The sequence below is a fragment of the Cannabis sativa genome, chromosome 4 (assembly GCF_029168945.1).
Source record: "Cannabis sativa cultivar Pink pepper isolate KNU-18-1 chromosome 4, ASM2916894v1, whole genome shotgun sequence".
NCBI lineage: Eukaryota > Viridiplantae > Streptophyta > Magnoliopsida > Rosales > Cannabaceae > Cannabis > Cannabis sativa.
The window spans coordinates 15,773,306-15,792,800 of record NC_083604.1 but is presented as its reverse complement, the minus strand read 5'-3'; the positions used below and the strand labels follow the sequence as shown (position 1 = coordinate 15,792,800).

General features: G+C 35.8%; 1 protein-coding gene across 1 annotated transcript; it reads left to right on the top strand.

Moving 5' to 3' along the window:
* The first annotated feature begins 347 nt into the window (after positions 1 to 347).
* LOC115713390 (uncharacterized) lies at positions 348 to 8,752 on the top strand. The gene is made up of 15 exons (XM_061113327.1): positions 348 to 569; positions 663 to 703; positions 780 to 817; positions 1,689 to 1,785; positions 2,096 to 2,201; positions 2,335 to 2,405; positions 2,926 to 2,992; positions 4,102 to 4,164; positions 4,918 to 4,989; positions 5,111 to 5,212; positions 5,763 to 5,837; positions 6,128 to 6,238; positions 6,734 to 6,850; positions 7,448 to 7,504; positions 8,247 to 8,752. The coding sequence occupies exons 1-15, from the start codon at positions 453 to 455 to the stop codon at positions 8,304 to 8,306; spliced, it is 1,194 nt and encodes a 397-aa protein (XP_060969310.1). The 5' UTR covers positions 348 to 452; the 3' UTR covers positions 8,307 to 8,752.
* Positions 8,753 to 19,495: the final 10,743 nt, after the last annotated feature.

Here is a 19,495-nt window from a genome sequence, read left to right as displayed (position 1 = left end):
AGTGGCGAATGGCGATGGTGGTTGAGAGAAGTCGAGGAGGAGGAAGAGAAAAAGATTTGGGTAGGTGAGATTTGGGGGTTGTTGGATTAAGTTTTGGGTAGATGAGGAGGTTTGGTGATGGAGGAGAAGAGATTCAGTGGTGGTGGTTGGTGGTCTGCCTGAGTTTGAGGGAAAGAGAGTGAGGAAGAGAAAGAGACAAAGAGAGAAGGAAAATGAAAGGGGGGGCATTTTAGGTAGAAATTGAAAACAATAGCATTAAATTGTATAAATTAATTATGAGTCTAAATTTTGTTAAAAGGTATTTTTTTAAGCATTAAAAATGAAATTTCCCTATTAAAAGGCCCCACTCTAATTCTGTTGTGGCGGAGAAGTTGGGCTTGGCCTAAGTAAGCAGAGAAGAGAGGATTCAGTCTCAGCTCCGTTTACTCGTTTCTTTCTCCATCTGTCTGTCGATGTCGATTACGGCGGCCTCAACGACATGTCGTTTCCTCTTCTTTCCAATACGATGCTCTGCTGATTCCAATCCCCGGCGTGGTTTCGGAACCAATTCAAACGACAGCCCCAACAAAGTATCCACTTGTTTAGATTTTGAAGGTTTTCTTTTATTATGTTGATAATAACAATTCAGAATTGGTTTTTAATTATTACGGAAATTCATTCAGGGGAAGAAAGTTACTAAAAAGGGCATGGTCTTACAACAAAGGTAATAACTCATTGTTACTTTCGATTACTTCTTTATTATGCTATAACTATAACTGTTGTTCTTGCTTTTGTTGTAGGAAATCAACAACTAAACCATCTGATGCTGTTCCTACTGGTAATTTGATTGTTTCTTATGCTGTAACTATCGTTTTTGCTTTGGTTGACAATACATGAATTGTCTATAGATATCAATGTCCTGAACAGGAGTAGCGAAAGGGTTATAGAATTTACTGGATTCAACAGCTATTTTTATGGGAAATGGATTATAATTTTGTCTTGAATCTTGAATCCTAACCCATATATTAAAAGCTAAATTGTTAAGTTGATTAAAAAATTAATGTAACAATTTGATTTTTTTTTTTATTTAATGTAACAATTTGATTAATATAGTAAAAGGAAGAGAGCATTCACAAACTGTTGACATCACATCTGGTACGGTGCTTTTAGCTATGTATTAGAGCATCTCCGAAAGTGTAAATAAGTGGTGAAAAGTTAAAATATAGTTCATTTAACAAAATTTAACAAAAAGTGTGCTCTATTGGTGTGCCAAAAAATGATGTAAATTTGGTACATAGCAAATTTTGTATTAAATTTGGCACAATATTTGCTATTATGTAAACATTACACCACAATAAATGTACTACTTTTTCAATTACATTTTGTCATTTCTATTATTTTGTTAGTATATTTAACTATCACATTAAATTATGAAACATTTATATTATTTTTTATTGTCTTACATATTAAAATAATAATAAAATTGATTATAGTTATTAGATTTTGTTTTTTTTATAACAAAACATTAATTAGATATTAAATTTTGCAATTGTGCATTGGAGTACAAAGCTAAAATTTGGTGTAAATTTACCACAAAACTACTTTTTTGTGCTAAATATAGCACAATTTTTACATCTCCCATTGGAGATGGTCTTAGTTTATTTGGAGTATGGGTTCTGTTAATCATTACATGTAATTTTCTTTTTCAGAAGCGCCTGGTGTGAGTTCTAGATTTGGTGGGAAATCTAACAACAACACTACTTTGAAAGACCTTGATTTTGAGGAGAAGCTGAAAGCAGTTAAAAGGTTTAGTATTTGTTGTTTCTTTCTCCAGTGGAACACTTTGCACGTTCCTAAAGAGCACTTCAATCATCATTGATGTCGATTAACTTGCCATATTGACCTTATTGCACTGTTGAAGTAGCATTGCTTATGTTCCAGAGATACTTTGCATTGAAAACATTCCTTAAAAGTAAAATTATCTTGAACTGTTATTTATTGAAAAGTGTACCTAGGTCATTTTGACAATAATTTTTGGGTTCCTTCTCTGGAAACATACAATGCTAACAATTGTGGTTGATTGGCTGATGTTCTTTTCAATAATTATCCTTCTCAGAGCAGCCCTTGAACAGAAAAAGGCAGATGGGGAAAAAGAATTTGGACCAATCGACTATGATGCACCTGTTGAATCAGAGAAGAAAACAATTGGACTTGGTACCAAGGTAAGACTTGGTCTTTTCTTTTTTTTTTTTTGGCGGGGGGGTTCTTTTTCCCATGTATTCATATGGGAAGCTCTCCAACAACATCTTTTATTGCATGTATATTACTAATAAAAGTTCTATCTATGTGGAGTAGATTGGAGTAGGTGTAGCTGTTGTGGTTTTTGGCTTGGTATTTGCTCTTGGGGACTTTCTTCCAACGGGAAGGTATGCAATGGTCAATTAAACTCACACATGCACACATACAAACACACTATATTTTAATATACATAAATATATAATATTTTCAATAAGTAAATGTTACAAATAAGAATTGTAAATCGTTCACCTTTTCATTTATTTCATTTCAGAGGTCCTGCATTCTTATGTACCAATTTATTTGCCAGTCTTTAGTTTACATTCCTTTTAAACAGAGTTGTCAAAAACTCTTGTAATTGTGTAATGCTATTTGGTTGTAGAAACTTCTATTTACATGAAATTGGTCTCAATTTCCAATTTCTGTCATATAGATTATACTTTTGTCCTTTAATCAGGCTGGAAGGTAATCGATATTGATAACCATTAATACAATTTTTGATTAGATCGAATTACTTTAGCATTGTCAAAGAAAAATATGTATACTACATTTATTCAATCCTGATTTGTTTGTCATATGTTTGTTTTGCATTACTTTATTGCTTACTTTTCTGAGAAGTGATTGCATTTGATATGATCTACAAGTTTTCAGTGTTGGTCCTGAGGATGCTGCAGTTGTTGGTAATCAACTGTCAGAAGAAGAGAAAACTACTCTTCAGGTAATATTCATATTAGTAGGTGCGTGCTTTTCTTCAAAGCTAGAAGTGCCTTGGATCAATCAGCATGGTCTGCCTAGACATTAGACATGATCACAGTACTCAGTATTGAAACAGTTCAAAATCTAAAAAAGAAAACTTTTTGTGCTCTATTGTGAAACATTACATACTATTTAAGAGTAATAGAAATTTCCTTTGTTTCTCAATTATTAGAGAGAATGGGTTTTTCAAACAACAATTTATGGTCCTTAGGATAGCAGACTTCGAGAGTTACGAACTACAATTTAGAACCATTACTTTGTGGTGTCTTCCCTCTTTGGAAGGAATGTTGATAGAATAAAAGCTAAATAACTTGTTGCACATCCATTTAAAGGAAACCTGATAAGTGAGAATTTAATGACTGACCTTTTGCTAGTAGAAAAAATAATTGCAGCTAATATATATTTTTTTCTCTCTATTATTTTTAATTCGAATAACTTGTGGAGTAAGTTAAATAACTTGGGAGCCATTTAAATATATTGGTAGTAGGTTGAGAAAGTTGGAGTGAACATAAAAATAAACTGAATGACATTGTGTGGATTTAAATTAGAAAGAGTCACTCTATCATTGATTAATTTAACATCGCTGGTCATTTATAAGACTGAAAATATTCCATTGTACTGTTATGCCCTCTCTTTTCTTTGGCTCGGTGATTGTTTCCCTGATTTTTTTTTTTGGTGCAGTATACATGTTCCCTTTTGTGTATACTTTGGGATTTGAGTTCCCTTGGCATCCTCTTAAATTTAGCACACTAAAACTAAAATCTGTAACGCTTTTCATTTCCTGCTGTGTAACTACTTTTAATACTGTTGCTGTTTCTGACAACTCATTTGATCGTTGTGGTATGTAAACAATTTTTCTTTCTTATACAGCATGTTTTAGGTTTCTTTGCTGGATTTCTAGTCTTATATACATTTTATGCTTTCCTTTGCTGCTGAGCTGGGTTATACTTCACATATTTCTGGTTGATCCTAATGGACCATCATTGTATGCTGTGTATTTTAGAGAAATCATCCAGAAAGTGGTCAAGAGCTGCCTAACAGGTTAATTATTTTACTTCTGATTCATTGCAGACTCAACTGAGAGAATTCGAGGCAACACTGAGCAATTCCCCAAAAGACCCAATTGCTCTTGAGGTGAGTCAGAAATGGTTAATTTTAGATTATGTTCTTTTGTGAGTCTCCCTAACTGTCTCTCACAAGGACACAGATTATTAATATGAGAAAAGATTATGAATACAAAAAGGGAACAAGGTTAACTAGGTGTGTCCTACAGGAAGATTGCAATATTTTATGTTCTGAAAAGTGATAAAACTTGTCTAATAGTAATAAGCTATTGTGCTGATTGTTTTATTTCATCCTAGCTGGGTTTAAAAAAGAAGTCATCTGCTTAAATCACTTGTTATTATCTGGTGAGGGTTAAATGTAAACTGAAGCCTTGATTGCTTCTTATTTCAAACCAAAACAGCTGAGATGATTCTACATCTTATATGTTTTTGTAGAAAATATTAAGATTTTCATTGCTAATTTCAAGCTGGCCAGATGTAGGATCACTGTACCCTGAGGTTGAGAATAATCCTATATTTTTTATATATATTGGACATAATAAAGACTGGAATTGTTCTTATTCTCTTTTAATAAAATTATAGTATAGAGTAAAAAGATAAAGAAAGCTGGATTAGTGTTTAAACTCTAAAAGTTAGATAAAGAATGAGAAAAATAAAAGATGCTACTAGCTGCAACATCATCTGATTTAAATTTACAGTAACAGTGCTCTGAGTTGGGTATGGTGCCAAAGGGTTTTCTTAATTTGACTGTTTGGTTTACCATGTATATTCCTGTTGTCTGTTTAGCATCATCCATGGTAAATTTGTTTTGGGCTATTTTCAGGGAGCTGCTGTAACTTTGGCTGAGTTAGGAGAATATACTCGGGCGGCATCTTTGCTTGAGAACTTGACAAAGGTTTGCTTCTGTTCTTCCTGAAGAGTCATGAGCTGTACTTGGATGATGCTGGTCAAGTGAAGGGTTCAGTAAAAAATTATGATCTAAGCTTGCTTGTATTTGTGTTTTTTGTGTTACACAGGAGAAGCCAAATGACCCTGATGTTTTGCGTTTGCTTGGAGAAGTTAAATATAAACTAAAGGATTATGACGGAAGCGCTAATGCATATGAAAGTTCTGCAAAGGTGTTATTTCTGTTTATGCAACACATTTTACTACTCTTCTTTTGCTTAGTCCACTGATATCTTTTCTTGACACCAAGTTTATCAGCATCAAATACCTGTACTTGATAATTACAGGTTGTAGATTATAGCTTATACTTTTAATTTCTATTATGTTCATTGTACAACAAAATGATATGTGATTTAGTGAATCATAATGAAAAATATCTGACCACCCCCACCCACGCATAAATTAACAAGAATAACTGCTGGATTAATTTACTTTTATATCGTTTGTTTTTCCTTTTCCATAGTACTGTTTCATGTTTTATTTATTTTACATTTTATCTTCCATTTAGTTTTCAGTTATCTTTTAGTATTATGAACAAGAAACATGTTAATGTGGTGCTCCCTTGAAATGTAATGGGAAGAGATTGAAGAACATAAAAAACATGATATTCATTTCTCAAAACTCTTTTAGGATTAATATTGATAGTTAATGAATAAGACATGATCATACTACTGAATTGGATTTAATAATATGGTCCATTGACATCTTGTTACTATGTGGCAGGTGTCTAAGTATCTCAGTTTTGAAGTTCTACGAGGCCGAGTAAATGCATTACTTGCTGCTCAGAAACCATATGAGGTTTGTTGTCACATTGTGGACCACATTACTTTACAATGATCCTTTGATAAGAATTTCATAGAAAGTAATATTATGTAGTTCTCTACATGCATGGTTCACAAAGTTTTGTCGAACTTTTTATGTATGTTATTGATTCAAGGCACTGAGATGAACTGCAAATGACTATGAAACTATTGTATCTTAAATTCAGTATGATTTACTGTCTCTCTCTCTCTCTCTCTCTCTCTCTCTCTCTCTCTCTCTCTCTCTCTCTCTCTCTCTCTCTCTCTCTCTCTCTCTCTCTCTTTTAGGCTGTACGGTTCCTAGTTGCTACCCGAGAAGACCTAACTAAGGAAAACTCAAATGCAAAAGCTGACAGAAGTACCGAGGACTCAGAAATACAGAAATTAGATCCTATTCAAGTGAGTTAAAGTGTTTGTTTAAATATAAATGATACCTTTAAATGAAATCACAAAATATAGGAAATAACTATGAGTTGTGTATGAAATGTGTCATGCCTCATTGGTTGCTCTAGCTGTGTCTAAGTTGTTGAATTTTTGGGCAAATGATACACATTGGCATCTTGTTAAATATACTTCTTTTTAAGTAAGCTGTTAATTATTTATGCTGCCTTTAACAGAAGTGCTATACCAATAGTATTAAAGTTTTTTCTTTTCTTTCTTTTTTGTATTGCTTTACACTCTCATTGATTTTGGTTTCCGTACCATCATTACGGAATTTATATAAATTGTATCCTGAAATGAGTTAAGAGATGAGTTACCTATGTATATATTCATGTTTTCCCCACATTTTGAATTGCACAATATCTGTATGAGGTGAACTATTTACATTTATGGAAATCCTTGGTGTTTTGTCCTTCTCTTTTTAATTGGATGTGATGGTGAGTATTCATTCAGGTTGATTTACTTCTGGGGAAAGCCTATTCAGATTGGGGTCATATTAGTGATGCTGTATCTGTCTATGATCGGATTATCTCTAGCCACCCTGAAGACTTTCGCGGTTACTTGGCAAAGGTTCTGTAATGCTACTTAATTAGTTATGATTTTTACCTTTATTTTTGGTTGCTCTTAGATGCAATTTTTTGTGGATTAGCTAACTATCCATCTCACTCCCACTGCAACAAAAAGATAGTCTTGTTATAGTTATAAGTATTTAAGTGGACCTAGACAGAGAAAATTGCTATTAGTTGCTAAGGGAAATATAAACCCAACAAACAACAGTCACATGATGTGGGACAGAATATACACACACGTCTTTCTTTTTTGATAAATTTAATTACACTAAACACAGGATTTATGTGTCAGTTATGTTAATAAAGGTATACATTAATAATAATAATAATAATAATAATAATAATAATAATACTAATAATAATAATAATAATAATAATAATAATAAGCAAAAAGTTTATCAACTGTTGTCTGCTAACTTGTAAAAGGTGAATACTCATATGCCCTAGACCTCTAGTATAGTACTAAATATTTGGTGAATACCTGCATAACATTCTCTTTTAATATGCGACTTCATGTCTGTAGTTAAAAGACCTTTCAAATTAAATATCTAGTATGAAGAGAATTTTCATTACATTATTTCTGTGATTCTTTTTCCAGGGAATTATTTTGAAGGAAAATGGGAACAATGGAGATGCAGAGAGGATGTTCATACAAGTAAGTAAAGATTATAGGTTAACACTTCTGTTTCTTTCCTACCGTAACCCTAATGGTAATCTAATGTCTAATATATTTTTTTAAGAAAAAAAATTACAACTATGCTAAAAAATTGCAACTATATTTTTTTTAAGAAAAAAAATTGCAACTATGCTAAAAATACTTTTAAATAAGGTTTAACTATTGTTTAGATATTATAATAAAATCTCTCTTTCTCCCTCTCTCTTTTTATTTTTAATAAATAATAAAATCTCTTAAATTAAAATAATTATAACATTTTCTTCCAACGATGTTGAAGTAAAAAATGTTGAATTTAAAGGTTGAGAAACTAAGTGCAAAAGGATGAATAGTTTGGAAATTTTAGTTGGATGGAAAAGTAAAAAGGACTAATAGATGCAGTATTTTTAAGAAGTTGGGGATTTAAATGGTAAAGTTTTGAGATTAGGGATCCAATTCCAAGGTTAAAAGACATAATAAATTGGAGATTTTTGCTGCAAATAAGCCCCTGTTCTATGAGGTCAACAAGTTGAAGGATATAGCTTTATCACTTAACTGTTTACTTGTATTATAATGCTCTATTGCTTTGTTCTTGATATAAGTTTAAACACCTTCCTTTCTATGTTGAGACTTTTTTTTTTAAAATCATTATGTGTATACAACAGAGAAATAAAGTGTATCATAATTGCTGCAGGAAAAAAAGTGTTATAGTTTCAAGTATAAAGTTTGTTGCTGTTATCTACAGGCACGGTTCTTCGCGCCGGAGAATGCCAAGGTACTTGTGGATCGCTATTCCAGAAGATGAGGCACCATTGTCCATTGCTGCTTCTGTCTGTCTGCGTAAAGATAATGGTATGGCACTGAGTCTCACTATTACATATCTTCGAAGAAGTATGTTTCATACTTGTGCAGTTTTGACCATGAAATTTCAGATGAAAGTTCTTCAAGAGACCATTAACAATATTAGAAAAAATTCTATTAATGACAAGGTTGAAAGTGGTTTTTTGTTATTGTCTCTTGAAGTATAAGCTGTCAATGAAGAGTAACATTAAATTTTAATTAGTAGATAAGGGAATGTATAAATTGTTTTATTAGAATCAGCTTGTATAGTTTCATAACTAAGTTTAAATTCTTTGTTTGGATGTAGTTAGAGTATACATTTCATTGTCATGCTTGGCAAGTCGCACAGTAATTAGACAGTAAATAAATACTGTGATAATTAATATTTAAAATTAATAACTGTTGAATAAATTGCTAGCAAAAATAAAAGAGGAACGATTTTACCGAATGAAAAATTCTAGGTTGAGTCGCGGATTCGGTCGCTCTTTTTAAGACGTTTGCGGCACTGCCTAGGAGTGTGCAAGCAGTCGAAATTTGCCAAGATAAAACAAATCCGGTCGTCTTGTATCGGAATCCCACCGTCTTTGTAGAGTACCGTCGAATACACCCAAAGATTTTTGATATCGCAGATGGAATTTTAATTTTTATGAAAATTGTATTTTTTTTTTCGATATAAAAAAGATGTATTCTTCCCATCAGTTTCAATCGCATTATATAGACGAATAGATTGAAAAATCATAATGGAAAGAAGAACATTTTCTGAATCGTGGGGTATAGTTGGTTGAACGTGTCCCATTAATTGATACGACTAAGTAATCAATTCCAATTAACTACGTTTTTCAATTAAATTAAAAATAAAAATAATTATTTTATTAAATAATTTTTTTGTAAAAATAATAGAGTGCCACACTACACCAACTAACCCAACCTGGCTCGGATCGGACGGTGCACGTGTGTGGTGGGTCAAGTGTGTGAGTCCTCACCCATTCGCATAAAACTGGATACCCCTTGGGACCCAAATCCAAATGCTAAAGTTGCATTCTATATACCCTTGTAAATAAGGGTTCATATCCCATGCGGGACTCTTTCCACTTCACACACACTAGAACCCATATATTTTTTGTTAAAAGATTCATCAAAGATCCAACAATTGCCTACTTAAATTTTTTTAAGAAAATAATTCCATCTACCAGTATCATTCAATAGTAAGATTGAGCATAAACAAAAGTATTTTTCGATTTGAACCTTTGCGTAGTAAATACGATTTAGATTTTACTAGAGTAACCCGTAGTCTTGAACTCTATCTCTAACATTGTACCACGCAACAACCTTTTCAAGGGTGTAATCAAAAGCTCGTGCGTTAATGGTCATACACGTCTATCCCAGTATAGTAAACGTTTTAAAAATTTTGTTGAAATTTTATAGGAAGCGGCCCCACTCCCACATTTCACATAGGTGAGTCTATTAAGAGTACTCTCGTAGCTCGGTACTCCACTCCACTTGGAGTATAGACAGGGGCGGAGCCACATAGGGGCTGCCCCCACCCCCCTCAATTTTTAAAAATTTTGCACTACTAAACATATATAACATATATATATAATCATATATAAAAAATATTAATACATACAAGAACTACAAAATTAGTATTTACTTATTTAAATATAATTTTATTATTAAGAAAATATATACAGTTTTATTTTATATATTAATGCAGTAAATTATTATATTACTATTTTATTAGACTTAATAAATTTGTTTTAATTTAATAATATATTTAGTAAATTATTTAATAAATAGTAGTAAAATTAACTAATTATATGATTCTTAAAATCAATATGAGTATTTTTTCTTTAAGAAATTACATATCATTATTAATTTTGGTAATATTAAATTAAACTCCGTCAAATTTTAGCGTAACACTCGTATTTTATTTTTAATTTAATGATTTGATTCATTTTTTAAAAAAATTATTGTATAAAATTTAAAAAGGTAGTATTTTTTATAATTGACACACATCCTTAAAAGGTATTAAAGTCACCAAAATTTAAATTTATTGTATATTGCACTGTCTGATATTGGCCCCCCAAACTCTTTAGTTCTGGCTTCGCCCCTAAGTATAGATCTCATTAAGAGCTTCTATTAACTCATCCTTAAATCGCTTCAGGAATTTATGCTTTTCTTTTCGGATAATTATAGCATGATCTCACTTTTATCACTTCATAACTTGTTATTACCCATTGAACATATTTCCACTTCACTTCTATATACTCTTGTAAATAAGGGTTCATATTCCATATGAGACTCTTTCTACTTCACACACACTAGAACACTTATATATTTTGTTAAGAGATTCATCAAAGTTCCAACAATAACGTTTATTAAAAAAAAATTAAACTATATATTATCAATTAAAAATTGAAATTATATATAGTATAACTGGCCCATTGGGTAGTTCGCCATTGATATTGGTGAAGGGAACAAAATAATAAGAGAAAATTATATTGTATATTCACTTTTTATTTTTTATTTTAATTTTTACCTTTTTTTATTAGTTTTTAATTTATATTAAGTTTTATGGGTCATATCCTCGTTATATGCGTTAGGGGCTCTAATTTTAACAAATTATGAGGTTATATTTGACACTTTGATTATAAAAGAAAATATTTATCAATTAAAATTAGTTTGCAGTTATATTTGGTTAATGTGTAATAAAAAATGGTAGTTCTCAACTTATCCCACAAAATAATTGCACCCATTGCAAATATTTTTTTTTGTTTGTTTTTTAGGAATAATTACATAATGCACTATATTTTGTAAAAATTTTACATTTTTACGTCAGATTTTTTTTATATATATTTTTACGGTGTTCTATAAAAATTACACGAAAATAATAAGAAAATTACATTAAAGTAATAGAAAAATAACATCCAAACAATATTAAAGCAATAACAAAAAATAACATACAAATAACAACAAATTAACAAGAGTACAATATAAAAATACATCAAAAGACTATTTTCTATAAATAAAATCATAAAAATCGTAAAAATATTTAAAATTTTATACAATCGTATTTTTATAATTTTTTTTGTTGTTTTTGTGTATTTGTGAATTAATTTTTTTAAAAGTAATGACCAATATCATTGATAAACTAATAATGTCCAAATAATTACTATACATCCCAAAGAAAAAAAAAATAGAAAGTCATCAAGCCAAACAAGTTGTTCATCCATTCAAAGAGTATGCATAGTTAATCCATGTCCAGTCCACATTGGTTGTCCAATGTACATGGACTAGGAACACTCTTGAAAATTTGGATAAGAAATTTGTTGCATCCTTTAACAATGGTCTTAGATCACTGAAAAAAGAATGTCCCCTAACAAAAAGAGACACAACTGCTAAGGAGTCTGATTCAACATGTACAACAGAATTTGAAGAAAATATCCTATCCAACGTTGTTAAAATTGTCACACATTTTGCTTAAATTACTGAGAAGCTTTTATCTTCCACTCACTCCTAAGTTAACAAACGATGTTTCTTTTACTTTTTTCAAATATTTCAAATGAAAATAATTAGATGATTCAAAACTGCATGAAATACAAAGAAAGCTAACAACTAATAAAAATTATTAAAAGCTAGTTCTAATGAGAATGAAAGTACCATAAAAAAAGGACATATCTGCTAAAAATTTCGTTCTTTAGCAAAATAACCATATCATTTAAGTCACCAAAATTCTAAGACTTCCATTTTAATAACTCGATAAATACTCAAAAATTAATACGAAGTCCAAATCACAATACATATTGGGATAATTGCATAAAGCATTATTTTTTGTAAAAATTTTACATTTTTATGTTGAAAGATTTTTTTTTTTTTTTTTTTTTTTACATTTTACGGTTTTTGAAAAAAACAACACGAAAATAATAAGAAAATTACATAAAAATAACAGGAAAATAATATCCAAATAACAACAAAAAATAACATACAAATACAAAAAATCAACAAGAGTACAACATAAAAATACATCAAAAGACTATATTTTATGTAAATAAAACAATAAAATAAAATCGTAAAAAAGTTTAAAATTCCGTACCAACCGTATTTTGTATTTTTTTATTGTTTTTGTGTACTTATGAAATACTTATGAAATAATCCCAAGATTATTTATGTCATATATATATAACATTGTTTAAAAGTGATTTTTTTTTTTTAAAAAAAAAGTTAATAATCAAACTTCATTAATTAACATCCTTCAATAACAAGGATAACAAATCTGTAGGGACAATCCCTCTACTAATTATACAACCAGTTTTAAAACAAGACGCCCTTGCAACACTATGAGCGACATTATTTGTTGATCGTTTAATAAACTTGACCGACACATTAACTAATTCAGACAAAATCACCTTGCATTCCTTAATAACCAAGCCATATGGAGATAACATACTGGCATTCTTCATAATTGCAGAGACAACGTTTACGCTGTCGGACTCCAAGGTAACATTTGACCATCCTTTTTGCTTAATCCAACTCAATGCCTCCTTCATGCCAATAGCTTCCACCATGTCCAAATTGAAACTCCCTTTTGTGCTAGACTGCAACGCCTCAATCAAATCTCCATCACTATCCCGAGCCACAATTCCATATCCATAATAACCCACATTTTCAAATATGGCCCCATCAACATTGACCTTAATCATTCCACTTTGTGGTTTCGTCCACTGCTCCCGACTCCCATCATTATTTTCATTGTTTGATGGAGAGTCAAAAATCTTTTCTTGAGCAGCCTTATATTGATTAAGTGTAGCTTTTGTCAAAAAAAAAAAAACATATTATGAACATTTGGATCTTTCTTATTCCACACAAGCTCATTCCTTGTCTTCCATATTACCCAACATAGAACAGCACCCAACTCCATCTCTTCCAGTTGCCACAATTGAACACTATTTTGCCACCAATTTGCAAAGCTTTCAGCAGTAACCGCCAACATTCTTGGACTCTCGGGCAGTCGACTAACACATGCACTGTTGTTTTAGGCGTACTTTTGCACATCGGGCATAGGATATCCACACTAACATGTTTCGTTTTCAATTGCACATTTGTTTGTAAGCATCCCGAACAAGCTCTCCATACCATGAATACAAACCCAAAAAACCACAAATCTCTTTCACAAATAATGATCATCACCCTTCCTAAACCAAGAGCAGATTTATTAATATCCCCTAACCATTAAATGACGATATCAATTGAACTTGGATAGTGTAATCTATAAAAGGGTATAGATTAGGTGCGAAGTGGACAGATGTGATAGTTTGGAGGATTGATTTAGGAATTTTTTGTTTTTTATTTTAACCCAATCAATTTAGGGATTTAGGTTCATTGATTATTTTACAATATTTTACAAATATTTTAGGGTGCGAAGTGGACAGGTATTTTTTGAAAAAATATTTTACAAATTAATTAATTTTATATTTAGTTGTAATTTTAATTTAATTGGTTTTAATTTTTGTATGCAATTAATTGGTTTTTATTTAATTTATAATTTTATTGTAATATAATTTAATTTTTTTTATTTATATTACAATCTAAATATTTTGGAAATAATGTTTTTGATTTAATTTAAAAAAATTTATTCTTTAACCAATCTGAATTAGTGGCCACGTGAACTAGCAAAAGAATGACCAACTCATGCACCTAAACGGCATTAGCAAGCCTTATTCCACCAAAAAATTTACAACATAGACATTAAATTGTAACAAAGTGAACTAGTTAGATATTAATACCCCAAATTTCTCTTATAAAAATGATCAGAATGTATATACAAAACAAATATATTATAAATTTCTGTTATAATAATGTTGACAATGTACATACAAAATAAATATATTATAAACTAGGTAACGATACCGCGCCTCGCGCGGTTGTTTAAAAACTTTTTATTTATGTTGTAAATATAAAATTTATATATTTAATATATTAAAAAACTTATTAGTTAATTGATATGTTAATGTACTATAAAAAAATACTAAGAATTATAATTTTAATTTGTTAAAATATTAAATCACATTATTTAGTTGAATTATAATTATTATTATCGTAAATTGTTATATCAATTACACGTATAATTATTTGTTAAAATATGTGAAAGATAAATACCTTTTAAAAGAAATTAGTTCAAACTTGTTGCTCCTAAAATCGCCCAATGTACGTGGACCAATCAGGAAGGGACACGTGGATCAAATTACTTGGGAAGAACTGCTAAGTCTTTGTATGACACCAGGAAGCATTATTCGCATGGGTCCCGGATGATGCACCCGGAGTACAAGGTACTCCCGGAAGAGAGCATAGCTTAAAGGCACTCCGGGATGCGTCAGGTCTCTCCCGAGACATCAAGTCGCATTTAATGCTGCATGGGAGGAAGCGTGTTGGGACTGTAACACGCAATAAAGTCTGACGGCACATCCCCCAAACAGCAGCGCTACAGTAATGATCATTTAAGTCTAGCGACGGCTACTCTGCGAAGAGTCACGTCAATCATAAGACAAAAAGGACATTCTCCATAAAAACCCTACAGCACCTAGGGATTTGACCATGCATCACCCATGGTATATTCATCGGAAATGCCCAACTTTATGGATACTTACAGACACATGTGTAAGTAAAATTCTAGGGATTACCCCACCAAAACACTATAAATACCCCCTCAAAGCTCATTTAATGGGGTCGGAGAATCTTGGCTGCTTAAGAGCAAACAGAGAAAAAACTCACCAAGAACATTCTCTGTATTAAAGAGAGAAACATTCTCCCAAGTGTAGAATCTGTATTAAAGATATCCATAAATATCAGTGGCTCGTGGACTAAGGCTCATTAACGCCCCAACCACGTAAAAAGTCTTCATCTCGCTTTCTTACAGCTCATTATTATATTCATATTTTATTAGTTGCCGAAAACCTCGGTCAACATTTTGGTGCTTTCATTGAGAGCTGAAGAAAGCTGCTTCACAACAAGCATTTAACTTCACAACAATGGTGGAGACAAGAGCTACACGTCACCCTCGCCCTCTAGAAGACGCTCAAGATCCCAATGAAGAGGATGTAGCCTCAAGGGCAGCAGAGGAGTCCGAGGAAGAAGTTCCAGATGAAAACCACGAGGAACACCTCGACGAATACGCTTACGATGATGGAAGCTACCAAGAGCTGGTGCTCCTCAGACAAAAAGCCATCGATCACGAAGCTGAGATCGAAGCTCAGAAAGTGCAAAATCAAAAGATGCATGAGGTGATGCTGGCCATGCAAAAAGCCATGGAGGCAGCTGGCATTCACGTGCATCCCAAGGCAATGGCCGCTGGACTCGATGGGGAGCCAGCTACGTCTTCGCCCAATTCCCAGCAGCAAAGGCCTAGGGAACCTAGCCCTATAAGGCACCCTGCTGAGGAAAACCAAACAAAAAACCCTACTTCTGCCCCTGGTCGAAAGAAAAAGACGCAGGATCCGCGTAAGGTCCGCTCAGATTTCCCTAAAGGGAAAGGTCCGCAGAGGGGCAAGCCCCAAAGAGGGAGTCTTGGCCCTCAGGATCGAGGGGACCGAAAAAGCGTTTCCGTGCACCAGGAACCGGGGGGTAGAGGCAGAGGAGGACAGAGATGTCCACCCGTCGATTTGAGAAATCAAATCAATGGAAATCAAGGTGACCTCCGGGATCACCTTGATCAAAAAAGATACAGACCCGAAGTCTCCTCGGGTACTGTAAACGAAGGGATTATGGCAGAGCTTGCCATCCTTCGAAAAGATATTGCCCGAGTCTCCCGGAGGCAGAAGGGAGATGACTCCGACTCGGATAGTGAGGACCGGGAGCCCTGTGCCAAGCATATCCTGGAGGCGGAGCTCCCTAAAAACTTCAAAATGCCCGAAATGGCGGCGTATACTGGGAACTCCGACCCCAGTGATCACCTGTCACGATTCAACCGAGTCATGACAGTCATGCGGGTCAGCAATGACGCCAAATGCCTATGCTTCCCCCTCACTCTGAGCGGTTCGGCGGAGGAGTGGTTCAAGAAACTAGAACCAGGATCGGTGGGATGTTGGAACAAACTCCAAACCAACTTCCGGAGACAATTTGTCGCCGCCAGGAAGGTCAACTTGGAGGTTAGTGCCTTGACTAACATCAAGCAACTACCCACCGAGACCTTGAAGAATTACATCAAGAGGTTCCGAGAGGAGGCCTCGAAGACCAAGAAGGTTGACGACGGACAACAGCTTGCGCTTCTCCAAGCAGGAATCCGTACTGGGACTCCCTTCTGGAACGACCACAGCAAGAAGGCGCTGCTAGCCTTCAGGACTTCCAGAAGCGAGTCCAAAAATATATTAACCTCGAAGAAGCCCAGATCGTGGCTTACGGAGGCTATTATCCCACCGGGATAGCAGGGTACATGCCAGGAGTATCGCCCTCGGGTACTGTCCCGACCGCGACCCCTCCGGTTAGTGGCATACAGTTTTCTGCCACTCCCGGGTACAACCAAGGCCAAGCTCTGCCCCCGGCATCTTCCCATTACGGCAATCCGTCCGGGGTGAATGGACGGGCTCCTTCACAGGCTGCCCCAACCGCTAGCTTAACAGGCCCTACTCAAGGGTCTAGAAGCAAGAGGTCTTCCAAGGGCGACACCCGAACGGGAGAGAAGCGCCAAAAGAAGGGGTACACACCCCAATACACCCCGGTACACGAGCTCACGGACTCTCGGGAACGTGTCTATTTTGCCACAAGGCAGAATACGCATTACCGGAGACCCCAGCCACTGTACAGGGACAGCTCCCGGAGAGATCCGAGCAAAAGGTGCGAATATCACAACGACATCGGCCACAGCACCAACGAGTGTAAAAATCTCAAAGATGAGATTGAGAATCTAATCCGGTTGGGCCACCTCTATGAGTGGATCAAGAATAGGTTACCCCACCTTAACCCGGGGCAGGTGGCCGGGGGCATGCCTTCGGGAACACCGGGGTACGGCGGGAGTATTGCCTCCACTGCTCCGCAGGTGACACCCAGCATATACCCGGACTACCGCCTCGGCCTAATGGACGGGTAGCCATGATCTCCGGAGGTCCCCATATCGGAGGAAACACTCGAAAGGAGCGAAAGAGATATGCCGAGGCCGCAAGGCACAGTGAGGTGTGGGAGGTCACTCAACTCCCAGCTCAAAGGCCTCGGCTAATGGACCAACCCATAACGTTCACGGAAGAAGACGCCAAAACGGTGCGTTTTCCTCATCACGACCCGCTGGTCATAGAGACCCCCATTGCAAATAAAGTGGTGGCCAGGGTCCACGATTGATAATGGAAGTTCCGTGAACTTGCTCTTCAAAGAGGCCTTCACTGCGATAGGGTTGACCGACCGGGACCTCTCTCCTAGCGGATCGCAGCTCACAGGGTTTAACGGGACAACTCTAATCCCGATGGGAAAAGTCAGGCTCCCAGTTACCCTGTGCCCGGACACTCCACAGAGCACGTTTAAGTATTGCACCTTCGTGGTGGTAGACTGTCCAACAGCCTACAACGCAATCTTAGGCCGACCGGCCCTCGTCGACTTTGGTGCAATAACTTCTATCCGACACCTATGCCTAAAATTTCCTACCCAGGAAGCCGGAGTCGGAACGGTGAGGGGAAACCAAGGAGAGGCCAGGCAATGTTACAACGTTGCCACCCACTTGCCAGTGCTCATGGTCCGGGGGCCCCCCCGAAGTAGAGAAGGCTGAAGAAGACGAGTTGGATCCTCGTATAGGATCCGAAAGGGTCGTAGAACCAATGGAGGACGTCGAAGAGATACCAGTGTGCGACGACGACTCCACCAAAGTACTCCGGATAGGGAGAGGCCTAGATCCGGAGGAAAAGGATAAAATAATAAAAACACTGAAGGGCGCCATTGATGTTTTTGCATGGCGCCAAGAGGACATGACCGGCATCAGCCCTCATGTCATCACCCATGTCCTCAACGTCAACCCGGACATGCCTCCTATACAACAAAAGAGACGCCCGCTCGACTCGGCGAAAGCCGAGGCCTTAGAGAAAGAGGTGGATAAACTTTTGTCCAATAGCATGATCCGCGACGTATACTATCCGGAATGGCTAGCCAATCCGGTCCTGGTGCCCAAGCCAAACGGGACTTGGAGGGTTTGCATAGATTTCACAGATCTAAACAAAGCCTGCCCAAAGGACTGCTTTCCGCTGCCCAGGATTGACCAGATGGTGGACGCCACCTCCGGATTTAAACTGCTATCTTTCATGGATGCCTATGCTGGGTACAATCAAATAAAGATGCATACGGCAGACCAGGAGTGCACTAGCTTCAGGACCGATAAGGGGGTATACTGTTACCTAGTCATGCCTTTCGGACTGAAAAACGCCGGAGCAACCTATCAAAGAATGGTTAACCGGATGTTTAAAAGCCTCCTGGGACGAAACATGGAAGTATATGTAGACGACATGCTCGTCAAATCCAAAGCATGCAATAGCCATGCAAACGACTTAGAAGAATGTTTCGAAGTCGTCCGAAGATACGGCATGAAGCTCAATCCGAAGAAGTGTACCTTCGGAGTCAAGTCGGGAAAATTCCTGGGCTTCATAGTCAGCCAAAGGGGGATTGAGGCGAACCCGGAGAAAATCCAAGCTCTCTTGGACATGCCGTCCCCCAAGAAACATAAGGACGTGCAAAGTTTGACCGGAAAGGTGGCCGCGTTGAGCCGTTTTATCTCACGATCCACGGACAAGTGCATACCCTTCTTCAACATACTGAAGAAATGCCAAAAGTTCGAATGGACGGACGAATGCGAAGAGGCATTCAAAAGGCTAAAAGACCATATGGCCAAACCTCCTATCCTATCAAAGCCCGTCCTTGGAGAAGACTTGTTCCTTTACTTGGCGGTCTCCGAACATGCGGTCAGTGCTGCATTGGTCCGGGAGGAAGAAAAGATCCAGCATCCCGTGTACTATGTTAGTAAACGCATGATAGGGGCCGAGACAAGGTACCCGGTCATTGAAAAGCTAGTATTCTGCCTCCTGATGGCATCGCGGAAGTTGAGACCATACTTCCAAGCCCATCCAATCAGAGTTTTGACCAATCATCCACTCCGGCAAGTCCTCCAGAAACCTGAAGCCTCCGGAAGAC

Bases quoted from the DNA above. Each gene is read 5' to 3' on its own strand.
- LOC115713390 (XM_061113327.1), top strand. From the start codon at position 453: ATGTCGATTACGGCGGCCTCAACGACATGTCGTTTCCTCTTCTTTCCA. The intron at 2,202-2,334 runs GTAAGACTTGGT...TATGTGGAGTAG, and splicing joins CAATTGGACTTGGTACCAAG to ATTGGAGTAGGTGTAGCTGT. The intron at 2,406-2,925 runs GTATGCAATGGT...ACAAGTTTTCAG, and splicing joins GACTTTCTTCCAACGGGAAG to TGTTGGTCCTGAGGATGCTG.